The following is a 22601-nucleotide window of genomic DNA, read 5'->3' as shown; positions in this document are numbered from 1 at the left end:
ACTTCAAAGTTGGGAATTCCACTATTGTTGTTCCTCTTGCTAGATCAATTAACACGATAGTGGAACCCAAACTTGAACCAGATCCTATTGAGGAGATCTTAATGCTGACTCAAGAGGAGATGGCCCAACCATTCTTTAATCTTGAACACTTTGTTCAAGAAGAAGAAGAGTTGGTAGAACCCGTTGAGCTAGACAAAAATGAACAATCTTCACCTCCTTCGATAGAGTTAAAACCTCTTCCTTCTGGCCTTAGATATGTCTTCTTGCACAATAACCCAAAAACTCCAGTAATTATCAGTGACAAGCTTTCCGATTATGAAACACAACAACTTGTCACTGTTCTTGAAAGACATAGATCAGCATTTGGCTACTCTCTCGAGGATCTCACGGGCATTAGTCCCATTCTCTGCACTCATCGTATACCTATTGATCCTAATTTTACACCTTCAAGGGAACCACAACGGAGACTTAACAATGCTATGCGAGAGGTTGTTAAGAAAGAGGTCCTCAAACTCTATCGTGCTGGGATTATTTATCCGGTGCCACATAGTGAGTGGGTTAGCCCTGTCCAAGTAGTGCCAAAGAAAGGAGGAATGACGGTCGTTAGGAATGAGAAGAATGAACTCATCCCTCAACGAATTGTCACTGGGTGGCGTATGTGTATTGACTATCGAAAACTCAACAAGGCTACAAAGAAAGATCACTTTCCGTTACCCTTCATTGATGAAATGTTGGAACGGCTTGCAAACCACTCTTTCTTCTGTTTCCTTGATGGTTATTCTGGATATCACCAAATCCCAATCCATCCAGATGACCAAGAAAAGACTACCTTTACATGCCCGTATGGAACTTATGCATACCGACGAATGTCGTTCAGATTGTGTAATGCTCCAGCTTCTTTCCAACGGTGCATGATGTCTATTTTCTCGGACATGATTGAGAAGATCATGGAGGCTTTCATGGATGATTTTACCATCTATGGCAAAACCTTCGATCATTGTTTGGAGAATTTAGATAGAGTCTTGCAGCGATGTGAAGAAAAGCACTTGATCCTTAACTGGGAGAAATGGCATTTTATGGTTTAGGAAGGAATAGTGCTAGGACATAAAGTGTCCGAACGTGGTATAGAGGTGGACAAAGCAAAGATTGAAGTTATTGAAAAACTTCCACCTCCCACGAATGTGAAAGGAATCCGTAGCTTTTTGGGACATGCAGGGTTCTATAGACGCTTTATCAAGAATTTCTCTCAAATTGCTAGACCCCTAACTAATCTCCTAGCTAAGGACGCACCTTTCATCTTTAGTGATGAGTGTCATGAATCTTTTCAAACTCTTAAGAAAGCACTCATCTCAGCCCCGATTATCCAACCACCTGATTGGAATCTTCCTTTTGAGATCATGTGTGATGCTAGCGATTTTGCGGTGGTGCCGTTTTAGGACAAACCAAGGATAGAAAGCATTATGTCATATCCTACGCTAGCAAAACCTTGTCTGGACCACAGCTCAATTACACTACAACTGAAAAAGAGCTTTTGGCTGTTGTCTTTGCTATAGACAAGTTTAGATCTTACTTAGTGGGGGCAAAGATAATCATCTATTCAGATCATGCTGCTCTCAAGTACCTCCTCACTAAGAAAGATGCTAAGCCTCATCTAATTCGATGGATTCTTCTACTCTAAGACTTTGACATAGAAATCCGAGATAGGAAGGGAGTAGAGAATTCTGTAGCCGACCACTTATCTAGGCTTCAATATAAGGAAACACATGATGAGCTTCCCATAAATGACTACCTAAGGGATGACACCCTGCTTAAGATAACACATGCAGATCCATGGTACGCAGACATCGTAAACTTTATAGTAAAAGGCTATGTCCCACCTGGTGCAAACAAAAGGAAGTTGCTTCACGATAGTCGTTTCCACCTTTGGGATGAGCCATATCTTTTCCGAGTCTGCGCTGATGGACTCTTGAGAAGGTGTGTTCCTATGGCTGAGGCTACTCAAATTATAGAAAGATGCCATGCCTCGCCATATGGAGGACACTATGGAGCATTTCGGACACATGCTAAAATTTGGCAAAGTGGTTTTTTCTGGCCAACGATGTATGAAGATACAAAGGACTTTGTCAGGAGATGCCACCGGTGTCAAAAACATAGGAATATTAACTCACGAAATGAAATGCCTCTCACAAATAATCTTCAAGTAGAACTTTTCGATGTATGGGGCATTGATTTCATGGGACCATTCCCTATGTCTGGGAATTGTGAGTATATCTTAGTAGCTGTGGATTACGTGTCCAAATGGGTAGAAGCCCTACCTTGTCGATCAGCTGATTCAAAACATGTCAAGAGAATGTTCCATGAAGTAATCTTTCCTCGCTTTGGTATACCCCGGATAGTTATAAGCGATGGAGGTTCCCACTTCATTGACAAAATCTTCCAGAAGTACCTAGCCGACCATGGAGTTCGACACAACGTCGCAACACCATACCATCCTCAGACTAGCGGTCAAGCCGAAACATCTAACAAACAAATCAAAAATATTTTACAAAAGACCGTAGATGAGATGGGTAAGGGGTGGAAGGACAAACTTCCTGATGCACTTTGGGCATATAGAACTGCATTCAAAACACCCATAGGCATGTCACCTTATCAACTTGTATATGGAAAAACTTGTCATTTGCCTGTGGAAGTAGAATTTAAGGCTCATTGGGCACTCAAGAAATGGAACATGGATCTCCACCTCGCTAGCGAGAATCGTCTGATGCAACTATGTGAGCTAGAAGAATGGAGAGAGAAAGCCTACCATAATTCAAGGATCTATAAAGAGAGAACAAAACGATGGCATGATAAGAGAATCAAGCACAAGGAGTTTAAGCCTGGAGATAAGGTTTTACTATTCAATTCAAGAGTTAAGCTCTTTGGGCATGGTAAGCTACGAAGTAAGTGGGATGGACCATACAAGGTTATTGACACTTCAACTCATGGAGCCATTACCATCCAAGACGACATAGGTAACACTTTTAAGGTAAATGGTCAACGCTTGAAAATCTATCTCGAGCCACAAAACAACCTGGTAGAGGAACTTGATGTGATTGAGTTCATAGAATTTTCACATTAAGCTCTCATACGCTCTAGACAATTACCTAACCCTTAACATGCTCCACAAGTTTTGTTGTCTATTTGGGTTGTGCAGGATTTTGAGGCTTAAGAAGAGTGAGACCAAACATGCAGGCCACAAGAGTGAACGACTATGTCAATATCCAGCTTGGGGGAGACACCCCCACGTGTATCTAGATAAGTATTACTTTTCTTTCTTGGTTTTATTTACTAGTGTTCAGAAATAAATAAATAAATAATGCATAATCATGAAACCAAATAAAGTTTTTCTTTTGAGTAATATACAATAAGTTTTGTGTAATCCTAAGTTTTAGATAAAATAAAAAGAAAGTTTGATCCAAGTCTAGGTAATTGACAAACATGATATGAGAAGGTCTGAGCTACTATTTAACTTGTTCCAAGTTTTGCTAGAGTTCTGGAGATTTTATCTTTTAAAAATCTAAAAGTTCATAAAAAATGATGATCATAATACCTAGAGTCTTAATAGATATAAATATTAAAACTGTAGGCACTTGCTTTGTTCAAGCCATTGTTAATTCTGGTAGTTTTGGTTGAGAGAATTATCATGCTCTAAAGATCAAGATCCTTTTGTTTTAAAAATATAAAAGATTCACTCTTCCGAAGTATTATTGTGTTAGAGGCATGGGACTATGCAAAAATTTGATTTGAAAAAAAGAGTGAGACGAGAGATAAAAATGGACAAGTGTCCGAAGTAGAATTAGGGGTATAAAGATACCCACCTGAGTGGAAAAAAATGGACACGTGTCCGATAGTAGAATTAGGGGTACTTGGTGCCCACTTGAAAAAAAAGAGAGAAGAAAAAAATGATAGCCCATGGTCCCTCTAATAAGCAATATGCCAGTAAGAGATGACAAACTTTCCAAAAAGGTCAAAGGTCTTGATCTAGGAGTATGACATTCCTCTCCCTTGCTCCGAGCATTGACATAGCAAAATACAAAGTAAGTATGCTAAAACTTTTAAAGCTCTACTTATATATCTTTCGAGAAGAAGGCAAATGCCTCAGTTTTATTTTGCAGACTTATAAAAAACTCCAGAACAAAGGTAAGACAAAAGAACTTGAGACATAGTGCTTGACTTGATCGTTCTGTTTTTCAATCACTTAAGACCTTAGTGATAACTTAAAAACCCTGTAGTAAGAGGCATAAAAGTAACCCCTATTTTCTTGCTGATTTTAGCTTTGCTCAGGGACGAGCAAAGGTTAAGCTTGGGGGAGCTTGTTGACGGTCCTTAATGCTCACATTTAACCATCAACTAATCATGGAAAAGGATCCAAATACAACCAACACCTAGACTTAGGGTTGCTTGTTGACGGTCCTTAATGCTCACATTTAACCATCAACTAATCATGGAAAAGGATCCAAATACAACCAACACCTAGACTTAGGGTTTTATCTGACAGAATTCCACGAGTTTTGGTGTTTGTCTATTTCTGCAGGGGGTTATCAGGAAATATGGAAAAGAGGCCCACATGTCGGGTTAATGACGGGATATTAACTTGACGCGCAATTATCTACCATCTAGAAGAGTCCAGAAGCCTCGGGAGCGAACGGGAGACATGACGGGGCCGGGCACTGGGCGCCCGCCCTCCCTCACTGGGCGCCCGCCCTCCCCCCTGGACCAATCAGGGCGAAGCTCGGGGATCGTGCTCCCCCGACCAAAGGGATCAAGGAAAACCGTGCGATTAATGTCGGTTTGATCCGACGGCCCAGATTCATCTGAAAAGACTATATAAGCAAGGCCCCCTGGCCCCTGGAGAGCATACCTCTTCTACAGAATCAAAGTTAGGGTTTTAATTCTTCATCCAAGTAGAGAGGATCCCTCTAGTGCTTCTAGTTCTACCTCTAGTTCATCTAGATCTAGTTCTAGTTCATCTAGTTCTAGTTCTAGTTCCTCTAGTTCTAGTTCTAGTTCTAGTTAGTTCTAGTTGTAATCTAGAAAATAGGGAGAGAGAAGAGGAGAGCGGAGGAGGAGCCGTATCTGTCGGATCTTCCTCAACATTGTACTTTTGCAGCAACAGGTTCGTTCTTCATCGTTCTCCAGGTTCTTCAATTCATAATCCTGAGTTCTTTAATTACTTTTATTTACATTCAAGTTATTTATTGGATTCCTGCTTGCATCAAGTGCTCTAATCTTTGCAACATTAGAGTAGTAATTAATAGATTAGACGTGGTGTTTAGTCTTGCAATTACCTGGAATTGCACCCAATCCTGCGGATTGTTGTGGTAGCCTTAGGGTAGTGACAACCCTATTGGTCGACGTATTCCACCTCGTTTGGATCGGTGTTTGTAGGACCGTAGTCAGACCTTTCTAGCCCCCTTCTCATCTCTTTCTGTGGTTAGTGCTCTGATGTCCCGATATAGATAATCTTGAAGTAATTCTTGATTCTTAGATCAACTAGAGAACTATCAGAAAATTTTCTCTCTTCCCACCAAAAATAATTATATAGTTATCCTTGGGCGATCTTGGATCTTAATTAGTACACTCACGTTCTCTGTGGAAAATCGATACTCTGGAATACTCCTGGGTGAAAGCTACATCAGTATCCGTGCGCTTGCGGATTTTTCTGTTTGCGTTTAAAATACCCAACAATCTCTCGGTCCCTAAATAATTGTCACTGTTGGTGTGTGTATTATAATATCGGTGTTTGGACCAGTAGTCCTGACACTAACTAACGAATTTATCTCTGTGTGCCCTAAACCCAGATGATGGTGTAGGAAGAACATGGAAGATTTATACTGGTCCAGATCGAGAATGTCCAACGTCCAGTGTGAGGAGGAGATTTGTATTTTCCTGCACCTGAAGCGCTCGTAGTAGGGATTATAAGCGGGACGTGAGTGAGGGAGGGAGTCCTAGGTCTCAACCCCGTGTGTTGGAGTGTTTGTCGTGTGTCTTGTACACTAGTGTGTGGTGATGTCTCTGTGTGAGCCTATGCGAGTCCGCCCTTGAATGGGACCCTGCCTCCTTTTATAGCTCACAAGGGGAGGTAGGGGATACATGTATATGTGTTCTGATGTCGGGGTCTTAATCGAGGCAAGAGACAAAACATGGCGTCATACGACGTTATTGTAGTTCCCCATTCCTTGCGTTGTAGGCGATTGTGGTCGTCGTATGGGCATGCTTGCTCCGCAATCTTCATGTCGAGCCATGCCCACACTGTTGGACGGGATGCCCGTGCCTGTAGGAGTCATGCCGACCCTTGTTTATTGTCCTGCGTTGACTCCCAAGGCCTTCTCTCCACGGTCCATGCTTGGGAGCTCTTACGGATGCGTGGCTACAGGAGCTTGGAATGACGTTGGGCATCATCTCCGGGCTCGACCGTATGCACAGTGACGGGAGTAGATAGCACAGTGTCCATCATACCCTGTTCTGTGCGGAGTGGGTGTGGAGACGTGACTCGTGTCCCATCCTACCGTACCACAATCCTGTAGTAGGTGACATCATGAGCAGGTCCAGAGCGCTCCAATAGGGAAAAGGCATCCGAGCCCCGGGGTCGGGTGAGGAAGAAACTCTCCCGAGCCCTCAGGGTCAGGTCGGGCGAGTCAGAGGCAGTCTGATCTCGTCCGAGGCCTAATGGTTGGTCTTAGATAAGATGGAACTAGTTGACTAAGTCTCAACTTTACGAAGGCTTAGGGTGCGGGCCTCGGGTGAAGTGGGAGGTGCTTATTTAGTCTCTTTTGGCTTATTATTATTTTGTTTAAAACGAAAGGATTAGGTGGTACCCGACACATAAGTTTGACTTGATTTATAGAAAAATATATAATATTTATATCTCTAATAAATTTATTAAAAAACTAGATTCAAGGATCTTTCTAATGATACTAATTATATATCATAACTATTAATATTTTTTAGCATATAGTTAATCAAAGTTATTTCTCTAAAAGCAAAAACAATATTTAGGGACACTAGGGAGTATAACATTTACTACTTGTTGATGCATATAGCATAATCATGTATTATTGCCCGGGTAAACATAGAGAGCATATTCGCTTGGCAGAAAATCTATGGCTAAAAGTATTATTTGCTGATTTATTTTGAGAAAAAAAAACATTGCTGAAGATTCAATAGATAAACTCAAGCGAACAAAATATTCCCACATATTGGCATATTGGCATGGGCAATAGTAATGGCACCATATTTTTTTCTAATGATCAAAGCGACAAATGACACCAGCAACAGCTCAAAACATTGATGGTAATATTTACACTTGCAAATCTTGGGAACTTATTGTCAGCGGACCCGAGGCGCGCGCGCACACACACAACCAAAGCAAAAGAGAGATATTGACATCCGCACAACTCACAGGGTAACCACATTATGTACATCGGGGACAGGCATGGATGCTCTAGGGTATCTTCCTAAACTTAAGCAAAGTGGGATATATTACAAAACTTCCACGTGCCTGCGTGGTGGAAAAGATGAGTGGTAATTAAACCCTTATGTGTTAATTTACATAGTGTATGGCTTCGATGCCACAAATAATCTGTCCTACGATCTGTACACCTGCGCAGATGGATCAAAATGTCTGTAAGAACACATTAGATAATGCTGAATTTCAAAAGCATTAAAGTTCTGCAATAGCGAATCTCGCTTACACTGTACAAGCTTGCACCTCACCATTGGACGAGACTGGCACAGGACCTCCTAAACCAGTTGTCTCAGAGAGATGGTGTAAGGCACACCAAAGAATGAACTGACCACCAAACTCATCTCCTCAACGACGTCTATGATTGAGGGGGTCCCTGGTATTTGTACATGGATTCTTTCTTGTGCTCAGGATCAAGGCTGCAAATGTGTAAAAAAAGTTTTGCTAACACAAATTAGCAGCAAAGACATGATTCCTTTCACTAGGTGAAGGCACAATTGATCCTTCAAAAATATGTTTCTCGGTTAGCCAGATTATGACAAAAAACATCAAAAGTACTCCACTTCGTTGAATTCGTGAATAAGAAGTTCGACCGCTGACTTTATTATTTTCTGCTGCCGGATTATTTAACAGAATAAAGTAGAATATCAAGTTTATATGAGCTGGAAAATAATTTCTTGTGCGGTGTTTAAAATCTCCGCTGACAGATCCAAGCTCTTTGGTACTCATGTATTATGTGGATAAAACTCTATTGATGATCTAACTATCTAAGGCATAGTGTACAAATAACAACAGCACAAATACTAAAGAGTTGAGAATGTGCAAAAACTGACCTGTTCCTTAGCCCAAGAAGTGCATAATGTAAAGCACGAGCAGATGCCGAGACTGGAGCTACTGCAGCAGCTGGTGCTCCACAGATTGCAGTAGCCAGAACTGATCCGACACCAGCCCCTCGGTTATAAACTTTAATAGGATTGCCAATGAGAGCAGAGGCAGTCCTTCCAAACCCATCAGTTAAACTTTCATATGCCTGCAATTTTTTTAACAAATGTTAATGACGCTAAAGCACTACTACATGAAAGGTGTTAGTAGTTGTTAGGCCATTAGGCCTCAGGGCTGTTCGATGTTCAGACTTCAGAGTCATTCAGAATATATTTCAAACTTAGTTCCAAACCATAAATTATAGCTCTAAGTGATGCAAAGAGTTAAAAGTGGTCCCAAACAAGAACAGCTATGTAAGTAATTATCAAAGATTCAAATTTGTTATGGAAGGCAGAGGAACTCAGTACCTGTTTCATTCCTTGTTGTGCACTTTCAGGTTGGTTAGCTCTAATGTTGTGTTTTGTTCGTTTTGCTTCACATGAGGCTAAAGGTGGTGGAACAGTTGTAAGGGCATGTTCTGTCTTCACAAGCATATCATGAGCTCCTGCAGCCAAATGGACTCCAAGTCCTACTGCTTCAATGGTAACACTTCTAATAAAAGCAACTGCGCCTGTCAAACAAAAATTGAAACTCTGTCAATGTTAGTGGTAATGGAGGATGGTGTCACCATAAAGCAGTTCATAGTACCACTGCATAATCACAATTCCAGCAGAAATGCTAGCTGACATAATTTGTATATTTACACTATATATCTATCTTTACCTCTTTGCACTCCCTTGAGCAATTTCCGATCCTTCTTGTAGCTTTTGATGGGCAAAGAGACCAATTTTCTGGTCCCTGAACCAACAGCAACTAGTGATCTTATTGGAGGAAGCCCTTTTAGCAATTTGTGCACCTAGACAACAGATACTTCAGTTCAGACTACAGGGGGGTTTATTCATAAATCAAGTGGAGGTTTAGTATTTTCTCTGTATTTGCACAAGCAAATCTAAATATTATCTCTATTTATAGTAGACCTTTTCTGATATCAAGTTTTTACATGTTCCATGTTCCTCATGCAAAAGCATACAGCCATACATGTCTCAGACTACAGGTGCACAAGGGGAGATAAGGACCTGATTTTTCGAAATGTCTTCCAACCATTCCGCAGCTACTGTATCACCGATGCTGTTCCATCCATAAACACCCATTGCAGAAACATGCTTAAGCTTCAAATCAATTCCCTGTGCAAGAAATCTCATATCAGGGTTGTTATACATAATCATCAGAAAGTTTCTTTGCTACTACATGTGTTTCTTTCACTAGAGTTTACCTTCCATGGAAGAATGTTGAGAAGTTCTGCATAATTTCCCTTGCCTAGTGCAATCGGGTCAAACTGACGGGGTATATAATTAATATGCAGAACAAGCGGCTTTACATCAAATTTCTGGCATCAGAGAGGAAAAAACAGATTACAATGTTATATACTGAAGACAAATAGGCCCTGCGGCTTACAATAAAATGATATATGATTTATGTTTGTCACGTGAAGCAAACAAAATTAGCACTTGCTTGGCCTTTTGTCCTTGCTTCACCCGACATGTTTAACTTAAAAGAATACTTTTGTGACACAACATGATTGTGTGCTAGTGTTACACTCAGGTTTCAGTTCATCGAGTGCAATCTAATAATATAACAATAATAATAACAGTAACAATAACAATAAAAGCAGGAGCGTTTCTTCCATGTGTCGTCCCTTCCACCTAATGACAGGTGGGCCTGAGCCACTCATGCCCCTCACATGGCCAACCAGAACTCCACCAATACTGCTAGATTTTAAGATCATCTAATTGCCTAGATTAATTCAACCCGTAACAAATACGACAATCTGGCTTTGTGTTTGTAGTTCACTGAGCCGTCTGTTTAAGTAAGTGATGATGAACATGGAAATACCTGAAAGAAAGGAAGCAATGCCTCATCCACAACTGTATTGTTTCCATTGCTTGTGTTCTTCACATCAACAGTCTCATTTTCGCAGTGCAAATGAGCGTCATTGTTACATGAATCATTCTTGAAGAAATTGATTAGGAAGTTAAGTTGCTCTTGATCAAGATGCAACTGTAGAGGCAAAATCTCGAGATGGAGCCTGCAAAAATTAGGATAGTGCAACAGAAGAGAATCAATTGGAGTTGTAATATCAAGAGAGCACAAAATTGAGAAAGAGTATTTCGTATTGTTTCTATGAAGAGCTCTCTTAAATAAGAGCACTGAAACATGCTTGTAGGATGGTGGTAAGTTCTCTAGTTGTGAGGCTACGAATCAGGGCTCGAACCCTGGTAAAGTATGGGTTAAGACCCGGCTTTGTGGGCTGTGGCAACAATGCACCTGTACAGGTGAGAGCCGGCTTTTAGGTGGCCTTTTGTCGACCTTTCAAGCAATGTCTTTTCAGATGTCTCTCCTTTTTTTCTCCCTTTTTAAGCTACAACATACCTTTTAGACTATAAGCAATAAAAGGGGTCCCTCAAAGGCTCTCTACACCCTCCAATGTCTATGCCCTCCCTCTTGCCTAACCCTTTGCCATGCCAAGTACCATCAATGTCACCTGGGTAGTGGGTACAAATGCCTGCCTCAAACTCCAGTGGGATACATTTAGAGCCTCTGATGCATAGGCTCTACCATTTATGTTTACTCACTTATGCAAAAAGATAAATTAGCAAGTGCATCCGGCCTTATTCCATAAGTGATCTGCAGCCACTAAAAAGGTTTTTCAACTACAATCTACCTAGCTAAAGAATGTTTTCCTATAGGTATGAATGGCATAAATAATCTTTTGAATCAATTGAGTATGGCAAAATTCAGTATGGATTAACAGAAACAAGCTAAGGGTCTCTTTTTCATCATATGAATCCAACCTTATGTTAAAATGTAATACTTCATTTACCTGTAGTCTTCCAAAGGTGCCTGTGGCTCAGGCCTCACAGACTCCAGTTCTAACCTGAATGCACTGGAGCAAGACTCTCTTGGGTAATCCTTTGAGTTGTAACATCCAAGAACCTTTTAAAAGGATGAGAGCGATTAGAAATCATTAGTCATGGAACTAAAGCTAGTTTGTAAATATAACTTGGTAATATAGAAATACCAGTTTCCATGGAGCATGGATACTTTGATCACAAAGAGTTAAGTCCTCAGCAGCTACCGATAGCTTAGATATAGAAACATCCCCATCTGGATACATGTCAACTTGGATACTGAGCCCTCTCAAGGTAAATTCCAGTGAAGAGCTCCTATCTCTTTCATCTGTACATGTTAAGCTAGTTGAATCTTTCTGAGGTAATAACCAGTCATCTCCAGCATACATCCGCCACTTTACATCTATACCATGAATATGAACCCTTCCCTTCAGATTACGATATTCATCAGGATTCAAACTGCAAACAGAAGCCACTTCGTGTTGAAGTACTTGCTCTACTTGCTTGTTCTTCTTTTTCAAAACATGATTCTCAACTATTGTTAAGGGAACATTGTTATACCATCCAGCATCTTCACTTTCCAGGGTTCTACGAGAATTGTCGCCAGATGTATATTTATGCTCTTCATCACATAGAGTTGATAATGACTGATGAAGTTCAGGCATATAATATGAATCAATGATTTGATCAGGACAGGTGTTCCGTTCTAGTGATATTTGAGTAGCATTGCCTTCCGGAGTCGATCTAAGAAATTCGTGTGAAGAAGTGGCCGCATTCAGCTCAAATCCATCATCCGTCTCAATGCTACTAAATAAGTGATGGCCATTGCTCTCCCAAAAATTGTTGTCCAAGGAGTCCTCTGTGTAAAAAGCATTCTCAATAATATCATCAAGCAGTCCATCTGACTGGTAATCCCCAGAATCCTCTGAAATCTCCAAACTACTCTCAGACTTGTCTGATGCATCAGCAACCATATTTTGCCTGTTTGCCTGCTGAACACTATTCCACCTGGACTGTAGATGATCTAAAGCATCCTGCATATCTGGACCATATAGCTGCTGGAGTTGGGATCCCAAACCAATAAGACCATAGGTTGTGTCATGACATGTACCAATATCAAATTGGGAATCAGATATTTCAAGCTTCCAAAAAGAAGAATCTAATCTTAGAGAAGCTTCAATGAAGGTGTTTTGGGCAACCTTTGTATAACCTACTTGACGAAGGTAATCTACACCATAACTGCAAGTGGCATTTGTTGAGCCAGATGATTGAGAAATGAGGACCCCAAGATCACGTAGCTGGATATCAAAATCAGTAGCTGCAGAGGCTGATGCAGATTTATTATGGAGTTTAAATGATGATGCAGCTAAAAGGCATGAGAAAAACTTGCGGTCGGTTGCTCCAGCACTGAGAGTGGAATTTTTAAAATGAGGTTCATAGCTAACAGCAACATCAGCCAACTCAAGAAATAAAGATGATGAATAAGGTTCACCAGACTGATAGCTATTTACTGTGTTACTATCATGTGATTTTTCAGTTCTATCTGAACCTGAACTGAACAGCAGGCATATCGCATTGATCCAATCCATACGGCCACCAGGTGCCACAATTGTACCAGAACGAACATCAACAGAAGTGTAGTTCTCTTTTAGCTTTGGGTTCCTGATGTGGGTCACAGAACAGCCAGCAGCGCCAATAGACAGCACATTAGTACCTTCACCATCACCCCGCCTGCAGGCAGAGTCCTTGCAAGCCACTATAAGAAAATCTTTACTTTCTCCAGTGACTTTATCATTCTTAGCACTAACAGAACCCCAAAGCTCACCTTCACCATGATTCACCCAAAGAAAACTGGCATTGTTGAGGCCTCCAACATTTGAACAGGAGAAAAGAGAAAATTTTGAAACTTTCAACTTAAGAGAGTTCCAGGATCCTTTTAGTTCTGCCTGTAATAAAGGACCAACTTCCACTGTTTCATTTAATTCAGTGCAAATTTCCAAGATACTGCATTCAAAAAGGACAGATGTTTGAATGCAGATATCATTGATCCGAACAGATTGATCCTTGGAATTTCCAGAAATGCTTGTTTGTTCATTTGATATCCCCTCAATGACATGATCTAGCAGCTTATTCAGTAACTCGCAATCCTTTTTACTAAGTTGTACTGAGACACATGAAAGTTGTACATGAAATAAGAGCTCAGTGCTCTTAAGGAGCTCCTGGCGCATACTAGATCCTGTCTCTGCAAGATCATGTGTTGAAGAAGGAGAAATGCCAGCCCATTTGCTGTTCTTAGTAATCTTTTCATCATGCAGCTTTGGCAAACTCCAAGCATTGTTCAGAATCTCAGGGCCAGTTACAGGATACTTTCTCCTGATCAGTGTGATGCCAGAGTCATTACCACTGGCTCCAGTAACAGAAAGAATCTTCATTGTAGAGAAAGTTTGCCTACTTGAAGAACAGATTCTACCAACCAATACATTATTGACTGGCTTAACCAAATATACGTCTATATTCCCTAGAGCCAAATGGATTGAGGTACACGGCTTGCTGAGATGAACCTCATTTCGCATTTCATTTTGAGGGTGTGATGCAGTTCCTACCATGTTCAGACATGAAATGTGGTCGATCACCAGGAACTTATCCAGGACAGATGGGTGGCTCAAATCCCATGAAAACTCAGATGGAAAGCACAGGACGATTCTTGCTGGTGATAGGGATATCTGAACTTTTAGACTTCCACTTGAGGACATGTTTGTGCTGGTAGTCAATCTGCTTCCTTTTTCGTCACCATGCTTTTGAATTTTATGCTCTCCATGTGACAAATCAGACTCAACTTTACTTACAAAACTCAGTAGCATGTATATTGTATGAAAGTGCACCCATAAGAGCAAAGGAGCCAAACAAATTGACATAGAAGTTGAGCTTACTAAATTGCCATCTTGATCTTTGGTACTGACATCATAATAGAATGTGCACTCACCAAAAGTTTTTAGCAATTCAACTCTAGTCAATTCACTTGAACTGTTGCCACAAAATTCATAGGTTTCCACCGAGTGATCTCCAGCAGCAAACAGGCACTGAGGGAGGGAAGCTTGAACTCCTTGCCGCAAGTTATTGTTCAAGAAGTGGTTACCAAGGTTTGAATCATCTGACTTATTGTTTCCGGCACCGCAGTAGTATTCATCAAGCTTAATTTGGGCAATTGATGCCTTGAACCTTACATTTTTTGGATAAGTCTGCAGATATCAACACGAAAAAGTATTAAACACCAAGCTTGGTAAAACTACAATGATGAATGAACTAAGAAGAACTGCTGTACCAGTACAGACAAAATGAATACCTGTAGATCAAGGTGAATGTTCTCACACTTGGCTTTGAGATGATGCATATTTAAGCTGGAAACTGTAGCAGGAGATATAATTGATTTCTCAAAATGCTCCGAGGAAAGGCAGCTCGAAAACATTTCAGAATTTCTCATGTCATCCAATGAGCTGACAGGAACACTGGAACTTTCAATATCTGTGTCATCACTGAACAAAAGAAGAACAGATACCTCGGTGATGGAGGCTCGTAAGGTCCTCTCGACAACTGGTTCTGTTACCAAATGAAAAGTAAAATAAATATAGTCATATATATGGATGATATGATCATTTCAGTGGCAAAAGTAAACTACTATAACAACATGGTTCCATAATTGAAATAAATGCAATAGTTTTGCTCATGCCTCTGGTACTAACAGATGGCCATGATAGTGTCAGTAAGCTATAATTCTTAAGTCACTTCTGTTGCTATTCATAATAAAGAAGTGTGATCAACATCATAATGGGTGAACTTAGAACATGGTATAAGCTTTTGATGAAATGCAGTGTTTCTCCATGAATCGAGAACTGCGTCCAATGTTAAGGGTGTTTTTTCAGTACATTCAGTCAACTACTTTACTCTGTTAGTTAAAATCCGTTTTTCAGTTTATAATACTAATTTGAAAAGAAAAAAAAACGTTTTCTACCAACACCATCAACTGAATCAGAGGTCCAGAGCATGTTCCATCATCAATATACTTAGGTGCTATAACAGTCTGATACATATTCCAGTCACAGAAAAAAAGTTGCCCTTTTGGGACACACAAGCAGTAAATGAACTTTAAGCTTGACCAACAATGTCTCGATGAATGTTTAGAGTCTTAGACTTTAGAGTTTAGCATGTACAGATTCAGCTTGACAAATACTTTTATGATATTGTTATTGGTTCAGAACATATACATCAACAGAAATTGATGGGAAAAGCTGTGTTTTGGAGACTGTCCATGTAAAGGATGCCACTTTTTTTCCTAAGAAAAAAATTCTATTTAACATGGATAGTTTGAGAGTCAAAGAAAATGGCAGATGAAGAAGCCACATTATTCATTCATAACCAAAGCCAAGAAGAGTGGAAGGTATGGCATAACCATTAGTAAATTGAAAGTAATACACCAAAGTTGGAATGAATACCTTTAGGAACTTGATCAGATCCAGAAGCTAAAGTAGACGCAAAACTTATGGCATTGAACACTGAACACGTCCAGTCCCATATACCACTGTTTCCTAAACTTGACTGAGAGTTCCTCAATTCCTCAAAACATTCAAAGAACTGATCAATGCTGTCAGAAATAACAAGGGATTAGTAATTAGAACAGCCCCAAAACAACTTACTTTAAAAAAATAGCATGCTTCCCACAACAATACAAATAAATGAAACTTAGAAAACAGCAAGAAACTCTTATGGAAGAATTATTAAGTGCCAAAGCAAAGGGAAATTTATGCTAAAGCCAAAGAAGAGAACTAGTTTAAATACTCAAGAAAATAATATCATTTCTCTGCAACTTGAAATACTCAAGCAGATAATTGTTTTAACATTTGACCACTAAAACTCCTGGCTATACATCAAAAGGTGCAGAGAAATACTCAAGCAAATAATATCAATGGCCCTCTGCAAGTTGCCCTGTTTTATAAATTATAAATACAGGGCTTCAAAGAATGCAGTAAAGAACAATTCGAGAAAGAAGATAGCAATAAGTGGGTTCTATGGTGGCCACAAATGATTGAGAAGAAATGAAAGAAAAAGCTGTTTAGTGTTTACAGTTGGAAAGCATGGACAGACCAATGGACTAATTCTGAAGACCTTAATATTCATGAAATATATAGAAACAGAAGCAAATTGTGGTATAGCAACATTGACAATAATATGGCAAAATCAATTTCAAGGTGCACTATGAGAGTTAATTGGAATTTCAAGGAATGAAATGTAGGTCAGAAACAAACCTTTCATCACAATCTGAATCAGGGTCGCCTAGATCCTTACGGGCAACAGGCTCCATCCAGTCTGTTATCACATGTGCCCTTGTAAGGAAAGAATCCTGAATTTTATCCTTCCTGCTTTGAGAAAATGTGCTCTGTTCCACGTATTCACTGGTGGCTATCACAGAATCTGAACCTGGCTTCAAAGAGCTTGAAGCAGGTGGACCGAAGGCAGAGCTGGAAGAACTAATAGAGATATCTGCAATACTATGAACACAACTCTGTTCGTCTACTGGCTTTCTTTGGAGAGAATCCCACACATTCATGATCCACCGAATGCTGCTGAATTGTAGCCGTAATTCTAATGAATCAACTGATACATCTGCATCAATTTTCTCAAAGTTCAAGCACCCCTTATTCCATGGGATGCTCAAGTTCAACTTCCCAGAGAATCCGCCGATGGGACCAGTTAAGACTGCGGTAGTACTATGACGTGCTGAAATGTCAGCTATTCCTCTAACTGGATCATTTTGAAGCAGTGCGTCGACATCATCCATCTTCAAAAACTCGATGACCGCCTCATGGAAAGTTAAAAAGTTGTCCAGTTTAAATAGACCAAGTTGGGTTCCAAATTCCACCTCTTTAATTCGGAAAACTAGAGATCGACTAGTTTCTGGGAGTCTACTATTCAAACTGATTTGAGGATCAAATACGACATAGACATTCTTTAACTTGATATTAAAGCTTGTCAGAAACCATTTGACGGCACTGGCAATTCTCTTTACACCTTCATCCACATCTCGAGATACAGAAGTGGAACACTGATTACTATCGGATTCATTTCTTTGGGTCCTGACTAATGTCTGTGTGTCACTAGTACTGCCAGAGACAGAGCATTCATTATGCACATCATCAACTTCACTTGCAACAGATGGAGCAAGCACAAGCTCCAATTCTTCAACAACAATCTCGCAGCTAGCAGCGAATCTAACTAGCAGGGATTTTATCGATCCTTCTTTCAGCATAATAGGGGATCCTGATAACTGAAATAATACAGGAAATTAACTGATGATTTCACTTTAAGACAGGAAGCAAACAATTTAACTTCTGCAGGTTCCACAACTTTTTTTTTTGGCATTCGAATAAGAGATGATTGTGGTATACTAAGTACCACAATGAATCAAATTAGAAGAAAAATAGTAAACAAAGAGTATTGAAGCTACAAAGAACAGCAAGTAAAGTCATAGACTAACTGGCCACATGATACTTTCTGCTAAATTGAATTCAACACTAGCCAGCCACCCTTAGCATTTAGGTGTGTACACGCTTTACATTGTAATGTATTTTAATTTAGGATGCTTCGTATGAATGAACTGCAACAAAGGTGCATAGTCTCTTCTCCTGCCCCCAAGATCAGATTTTGCAGCTATTCCATAAACTTTTAGGTACAAACTAAACTAATAAAAAACGACTGAAGTATACAATAGAACAACAAATTGAGATTAACCAAAATTGACACAGACATGAATCAAAAAAAATTCTACAGCCCACTTCTTTTCCCCCCCAATCATCAGCTCCAGCACAAAAATAGCCAAAACCCCTGCCTCAATACCAACTAGAATTCGCGCCACAAAACAGTGGCCAATCATGGTCAGAATTTCAAATGAAACAACTAAACCCACCCGGCAATCAAATAAATAAATTATTCCTAACTTCAGTACCAAGTCGTTAACTTCCACACACCACAATTCGATCATCATCCAGAAAACAGGCGAGCGGCAGTCAAGCGATGGAACCATCACAACACCTAACCTCCCTCCGCGCCTAATCGGAACCTCGGACTGCGACGACGGCTCCAACAAACATGGGAGGGAGAACAGGACGCGGGAACCGCGAGAGCAGGCGGGGGGAGGAGGGGCGCGGAAGAAAAACGACGCACCTTCCGGTTGATGAACTCGGCGTTGAGGGCGAGGTCGTTGAGCTGCAGCGTGCCGCGGCCAAGCTGGATGTCGAACTGGTCGAGGTCGAGGTCGCCGAGGATCAGATCCCCAAGCCGCTTCTTCAGCAGCGACTTGCACACGCGCTTCAGCAGCGTGTCGAGACGGAGGCCGTCCAAGAACCCCATCGCTTCCCCCCTTCTACCGCAGCGGCGGCGGCGGTGGGAGAGGAGGCGGCTCGCCGGCGACGGAAGCGATAGTTTGCTTGCTTGGTTCGATTGATAATAACGAGTCGCCTTTTTTTCGTATTAGACCCCGTGGAGAGGCAAGAGTTATCGCTACTTGCGTCGGCCACCCTGGGAAAGGGTGTATTTATGCGCGCGCGCAAAGGAAGTCTGTGCCACTGTCCGGTGGGGCCAGCCACGTCGGATTCCAATCGGGACTCCGTTTAGACGATGGCGGGAGACGGCACGGCACGGCGCGGCGCGGCGCGGCGCAGGTCTCTTCCCGTCCCGCCCAAGTTGGTGCCGGTGCAGACCCTCCCCGTCGAGGTCGCTGCCGATGTCCAGCTCCCGCAGCCCGCAGGGCGGAGTTCCTCGCCGTCAGCGCGTCCCCGGGCTATGTGGCACGAGCAGGGCGGCGCAGTGGGGTGGGATGGGGTTGGGGGAGGGCGGAGGATGAGGGTGGGGGAGACGAAGGAGGAGGACGCGGTGGGGGCGGGTGCAAGGAAGGGCGGCGCGGTGAGGAGGCCGGAAGCGGAAGGGAAGGGAAGGGAGGGGAGCCGGGAGCGGTGTCGTGACTGGCCGCTCGCGAAGGTCGAGGTCTCGAGGAGACGAGACGCGGGTAACGGTTACGGAGGTGGAAGTGGAAGAGATATTTTTGACTGAAAATGGGGCCCCACCACAAACGGACCTATAACGGTGTAAATATTATATTACCATCCATGTCTACTGTCCCAACTCCCAATACCACAAGCCAAACAAAGAACAGGGTCCTATTCCACGTAATCGAATCCTGCAAAATATAACTTTAGCTTCTTGCTTTTATAAAAAAAAATATAAGTGGCATACATATATATATAGAATAATTTTTCAAGACAAATCTATCATATTTTCAAACTGAATGACTTAAAACCTTATCTAACACGGCTTTATTTTTAAGCATAGAGAGAGTATGAGAAGAAACAATCTCAAAATGAACATTTAACAACGAGTTTTAGATTAGCGGTAACATGTCGGCTGCAGATTGCAGTCTTAGAGTGACCAGTATATTTTAGTAAATTTTCTTGAAAAATAGTACAGTTAGTGAACTTAGAGTTATCTTAAATTATTTTTTAAAAATTTGATCAAATTTCTAGAAAAAACTTTTAAAATTTATAACATCAAATTAGTATCAATAGATAATACCATATAATTTATTTTTATAATACGCTCATTTCATGTCATTAAGATGCTACTCTTTCTTATAAAATTACTCAAACTCGAAAAAGTTTTACTTGCATGGATTTTAGAAATTGATTTATTTTAGGACAGAAAAAGTATATAGGTCTTTGACTTCAAGAGCCATTTAGAGTCGTTTTGTGCTAAATAGGTAAAAATATGGTTTCGTCTAGGAAGCGCCCTGAATCGTATTGTCACAAAGGTTTAAGGTGGGATGAAGCTAAAAATAGTCTTTATTTGGTTTCACCTCATTCTAACATTCTGTGAGAGCATGTTTTAAGAAACTCATATGTGAAGATTTAGCAAAACAGCTCTAGCTCCACTAATGAAGTTGTTTATGGAGCAAAACCTCCAAAAATGGCTTCACTAGTGAAGTGTAGCCGTGCCAAAGTGGGCTAATCAACTTTGGGTTAATTTCTTCTTAGGATAAAACAAATAATTAATTTATGATTGAAGCAGCCCGATAAGTCAATGCTACTTTTTTTAAAATATAAGCATCTACGAGTACAAGGAAGAAGAAAGATGTCATTCAAAATTTGTCTCGATCATAAAGCGTTCTTGTTGAATTAACTCTCTCAAAACATCAATCAAATACTACTTTATCATTAGTGTCTATCATTAGGCTTAAAATATAGTAAGCGCTCTTACGATTAAGAAGGGATACATGGTTCATTTATCTTATCGTATAATCAATTTTAAATAAAATTTAAACATAATTTTTAGAACGAAGGGAATATGTTTCATCGTCGTGAGGCTCTTTGCTTAAAACTTTGTTGGTTGAGTTGTTTGTCCATTCTACTGCCACTTAAAGTTTCATATCCACATCTTATGGCACATGATTTCTGGCGGCAAAATAAAAACATTATTGTACATGATTTCTAGGAACTATATCCCTGCAAGTACTTCGTTTACTTCTGCACTGACGACTCGCAATAACTCAAGACAAATAAAAAGCCCAAAATACTGTAAGTTCATATTTACATGATGTTGACTGGTATTTTCTTTGTCATAAAATTGTAATGTTCTCTCATTCGCATCATAAAAAATGGCTACTTTATAAGAATAAACATTGTGTTTCCTTTAAATAATATATATATAATACTAGGAGATACTAGTATATTACTCTCTCCATACATATAAAAAATCATGGGAGAATTGGCTATAGGACATGCAGAATGGTGGCTATTTGCCGGCGGACACTAGAAAAAATTAGATTGCTCAAAGACACTCCGTTTCTTGTCAAATTTGCTGGCGGACACTACGTCTAATCAAACATTATTACAAAATAGATATAAAATCATATAAGTGCTAGAAAATTATACTATAATTTTTTTTACACTCTACATGATGAGAACTATAGTGTAAAAATATTGTTTTGCACTAAAATGACCATTTTGCCCCTCTTCATAAATAGACAAAGATAACCATGTTTAATTAGTTAATATATTAGTAAGATACTAAAAATACTAAACAATATTTTTACACTATAGTTCTCATCATGTAGAGTGTAAAAAAATTTACAGTATAATTTTCTAGCACTTATATGATTTTATATCTATTTTGTAATAATGTTTGATTAGACGTAGTGTCCGCCAGCAAATTTGACAAGAAACGGAGTGTCTTTGAGTAATCTAATTTTTCCTAGTGTCCGCTGGCAAATGGCCACCATTCTGCATGTCACATAGCCAATTCTCCCAAAAATCATTTATGACAATAACATGGTTTCTAAAGTCTAACTTTGACTTCTTATTTTTATAAAAAATGACATATATATATTCTTATAAAAGTTTTTTTCAAGCCATGGTTTTTACATTTTCACACTCAACATCTTAAAAGTTGCTCATAATTTGAAATCGATGAAGTACTTCTCAAGTTGCTTGGGTCTTCTTATCCGGCACAAGAAACCTTGTCAACGTGAAAGCGAAGAAAGAGGCTGGCTGGCGGTGGAAAGCGCACAATAGGAGGCGGTGGTGTGGTGCTGAGGTGGACCAGGATCCCGTGTGGGCAAAGGATTCTGCAAGGCCTCGCTAAAAACCAAAAATTTTTTAAGATTCTCTATGACATCAAATTTTTTTGACACATGCATGAAACATTAAATATAGAAGAAAAAAAAACTAATTGCACAGTTTAACTGATCTTTTGATCCTAGTTAGTCCATAATTAGATAATATTTGCCATAAATAAACGAAAGTGCTACAATAGCGAAATCCAAAATCTTTTCGCATCTAAGGCCTTGCTTAGTTCACCCAAAAAACCAAAAAGTTTTCAAGATTCCCCGTCACATCGAATCTTACGGCACATGCATGAAGCATTAAATATAGACGAAAACAAAAATTAATTATACAGTTTAGCTGTAAATCACGAGACGAATTTTTTGATCCTAGTTAGTCCATGATTAGACAATATTTGTCACAAACAAACAAAATTGCTACAGTACCAAAATCCGAAATCTTTTCGGAACTAAGGCCTTGTTTAGATACACCCAAAACCCTAAAACTTTACAAGATTCTTCATCACATCGAATCTTGCGGCACATGCATGAAACATTAAATATAGATAAAAAAGATAACTAATTGCACAGTTTACCTGTAATCACGAGACGAATCTTTTAAGCC

At 40.1% G+C, this 22601-nt stretch overlaps 1 protein-coding gene across 1 annotated transcript; it reads right to left on the bottom strand.

Annotated features, from left to right (window-relative positions):
- Positions 7255-18879, bottom strand: LOC8065783 (autophagy-related protein 2). Its single transcript, XM_021448999.1, has 14 exons — positions 18550-18879; positions 16635-17653; positions 15825-15973; positions 14678-14931; positions 11505-14573; positions 11307-11419; positions 10319-10511; positions 9699-9812; positions 9502-9609; positions 9149-9281; positions 8794-8996; positions 8338-8534; positions 7734-7923; positions 7255-7641 (listed from the first exon to the last, which is right to left on the bottom strand). Exons 1-13 carry the CDS (start codon positions 18733-18735, stop codon positions 7863-7865), a joined length of 5799 nt encoding a protein of 1932 aa, XP_021304674.1. The 5' UTR covers positions 18736-18879; the 3' UTR covers positions 7255-7641; positions 7734-7862.

The sequence above is a fragment of the Sorghum bicolor genome, chromosome 10, assembly GCF_000003195.3.
Source record: "Sorghum bicolor cultivar BTx623 chromosome 10, Sorghum_bicolor_NCBIv3, whole genome shotgun sequence".
Taxonomy (NCBI): Eukaryota; Viridiplantae; Streptophyta; class Magnoliopsida; order Poales; family Poaceae; genus Sorghum; species Sorghum bicolor.
Note: the sequence above shows the minus strand (reverse complement) of the source record. Positions and strands in the feature narration are given on the sequence as shown.

Excerpts from the sequence above, each read along its gene's own strand:
- LOC8065783 (XM_021448999.1), bottom strand. The coding sequence starts at position 18,735 with ATGGGGTTCTTGGACGGCCTCCGTCTCGACACGCTGCTGAAGCGCGTG. Across the intron at positions 10,512-11,306 it reads GCACCTTTGGAAGACTACAG|GCTCCATCTCGAGATTTTGC; the intron begins GTAAATGAAGTA and ends TAATTTTTGCAG. Across the intron at positions 8,535-8,793 it reads CACAACAAGGAATGAAACAG|GCATATGAAAGTTTAACTGA; the intron begins GTACTGAGTTCC and ends AAAAAATTGCAG.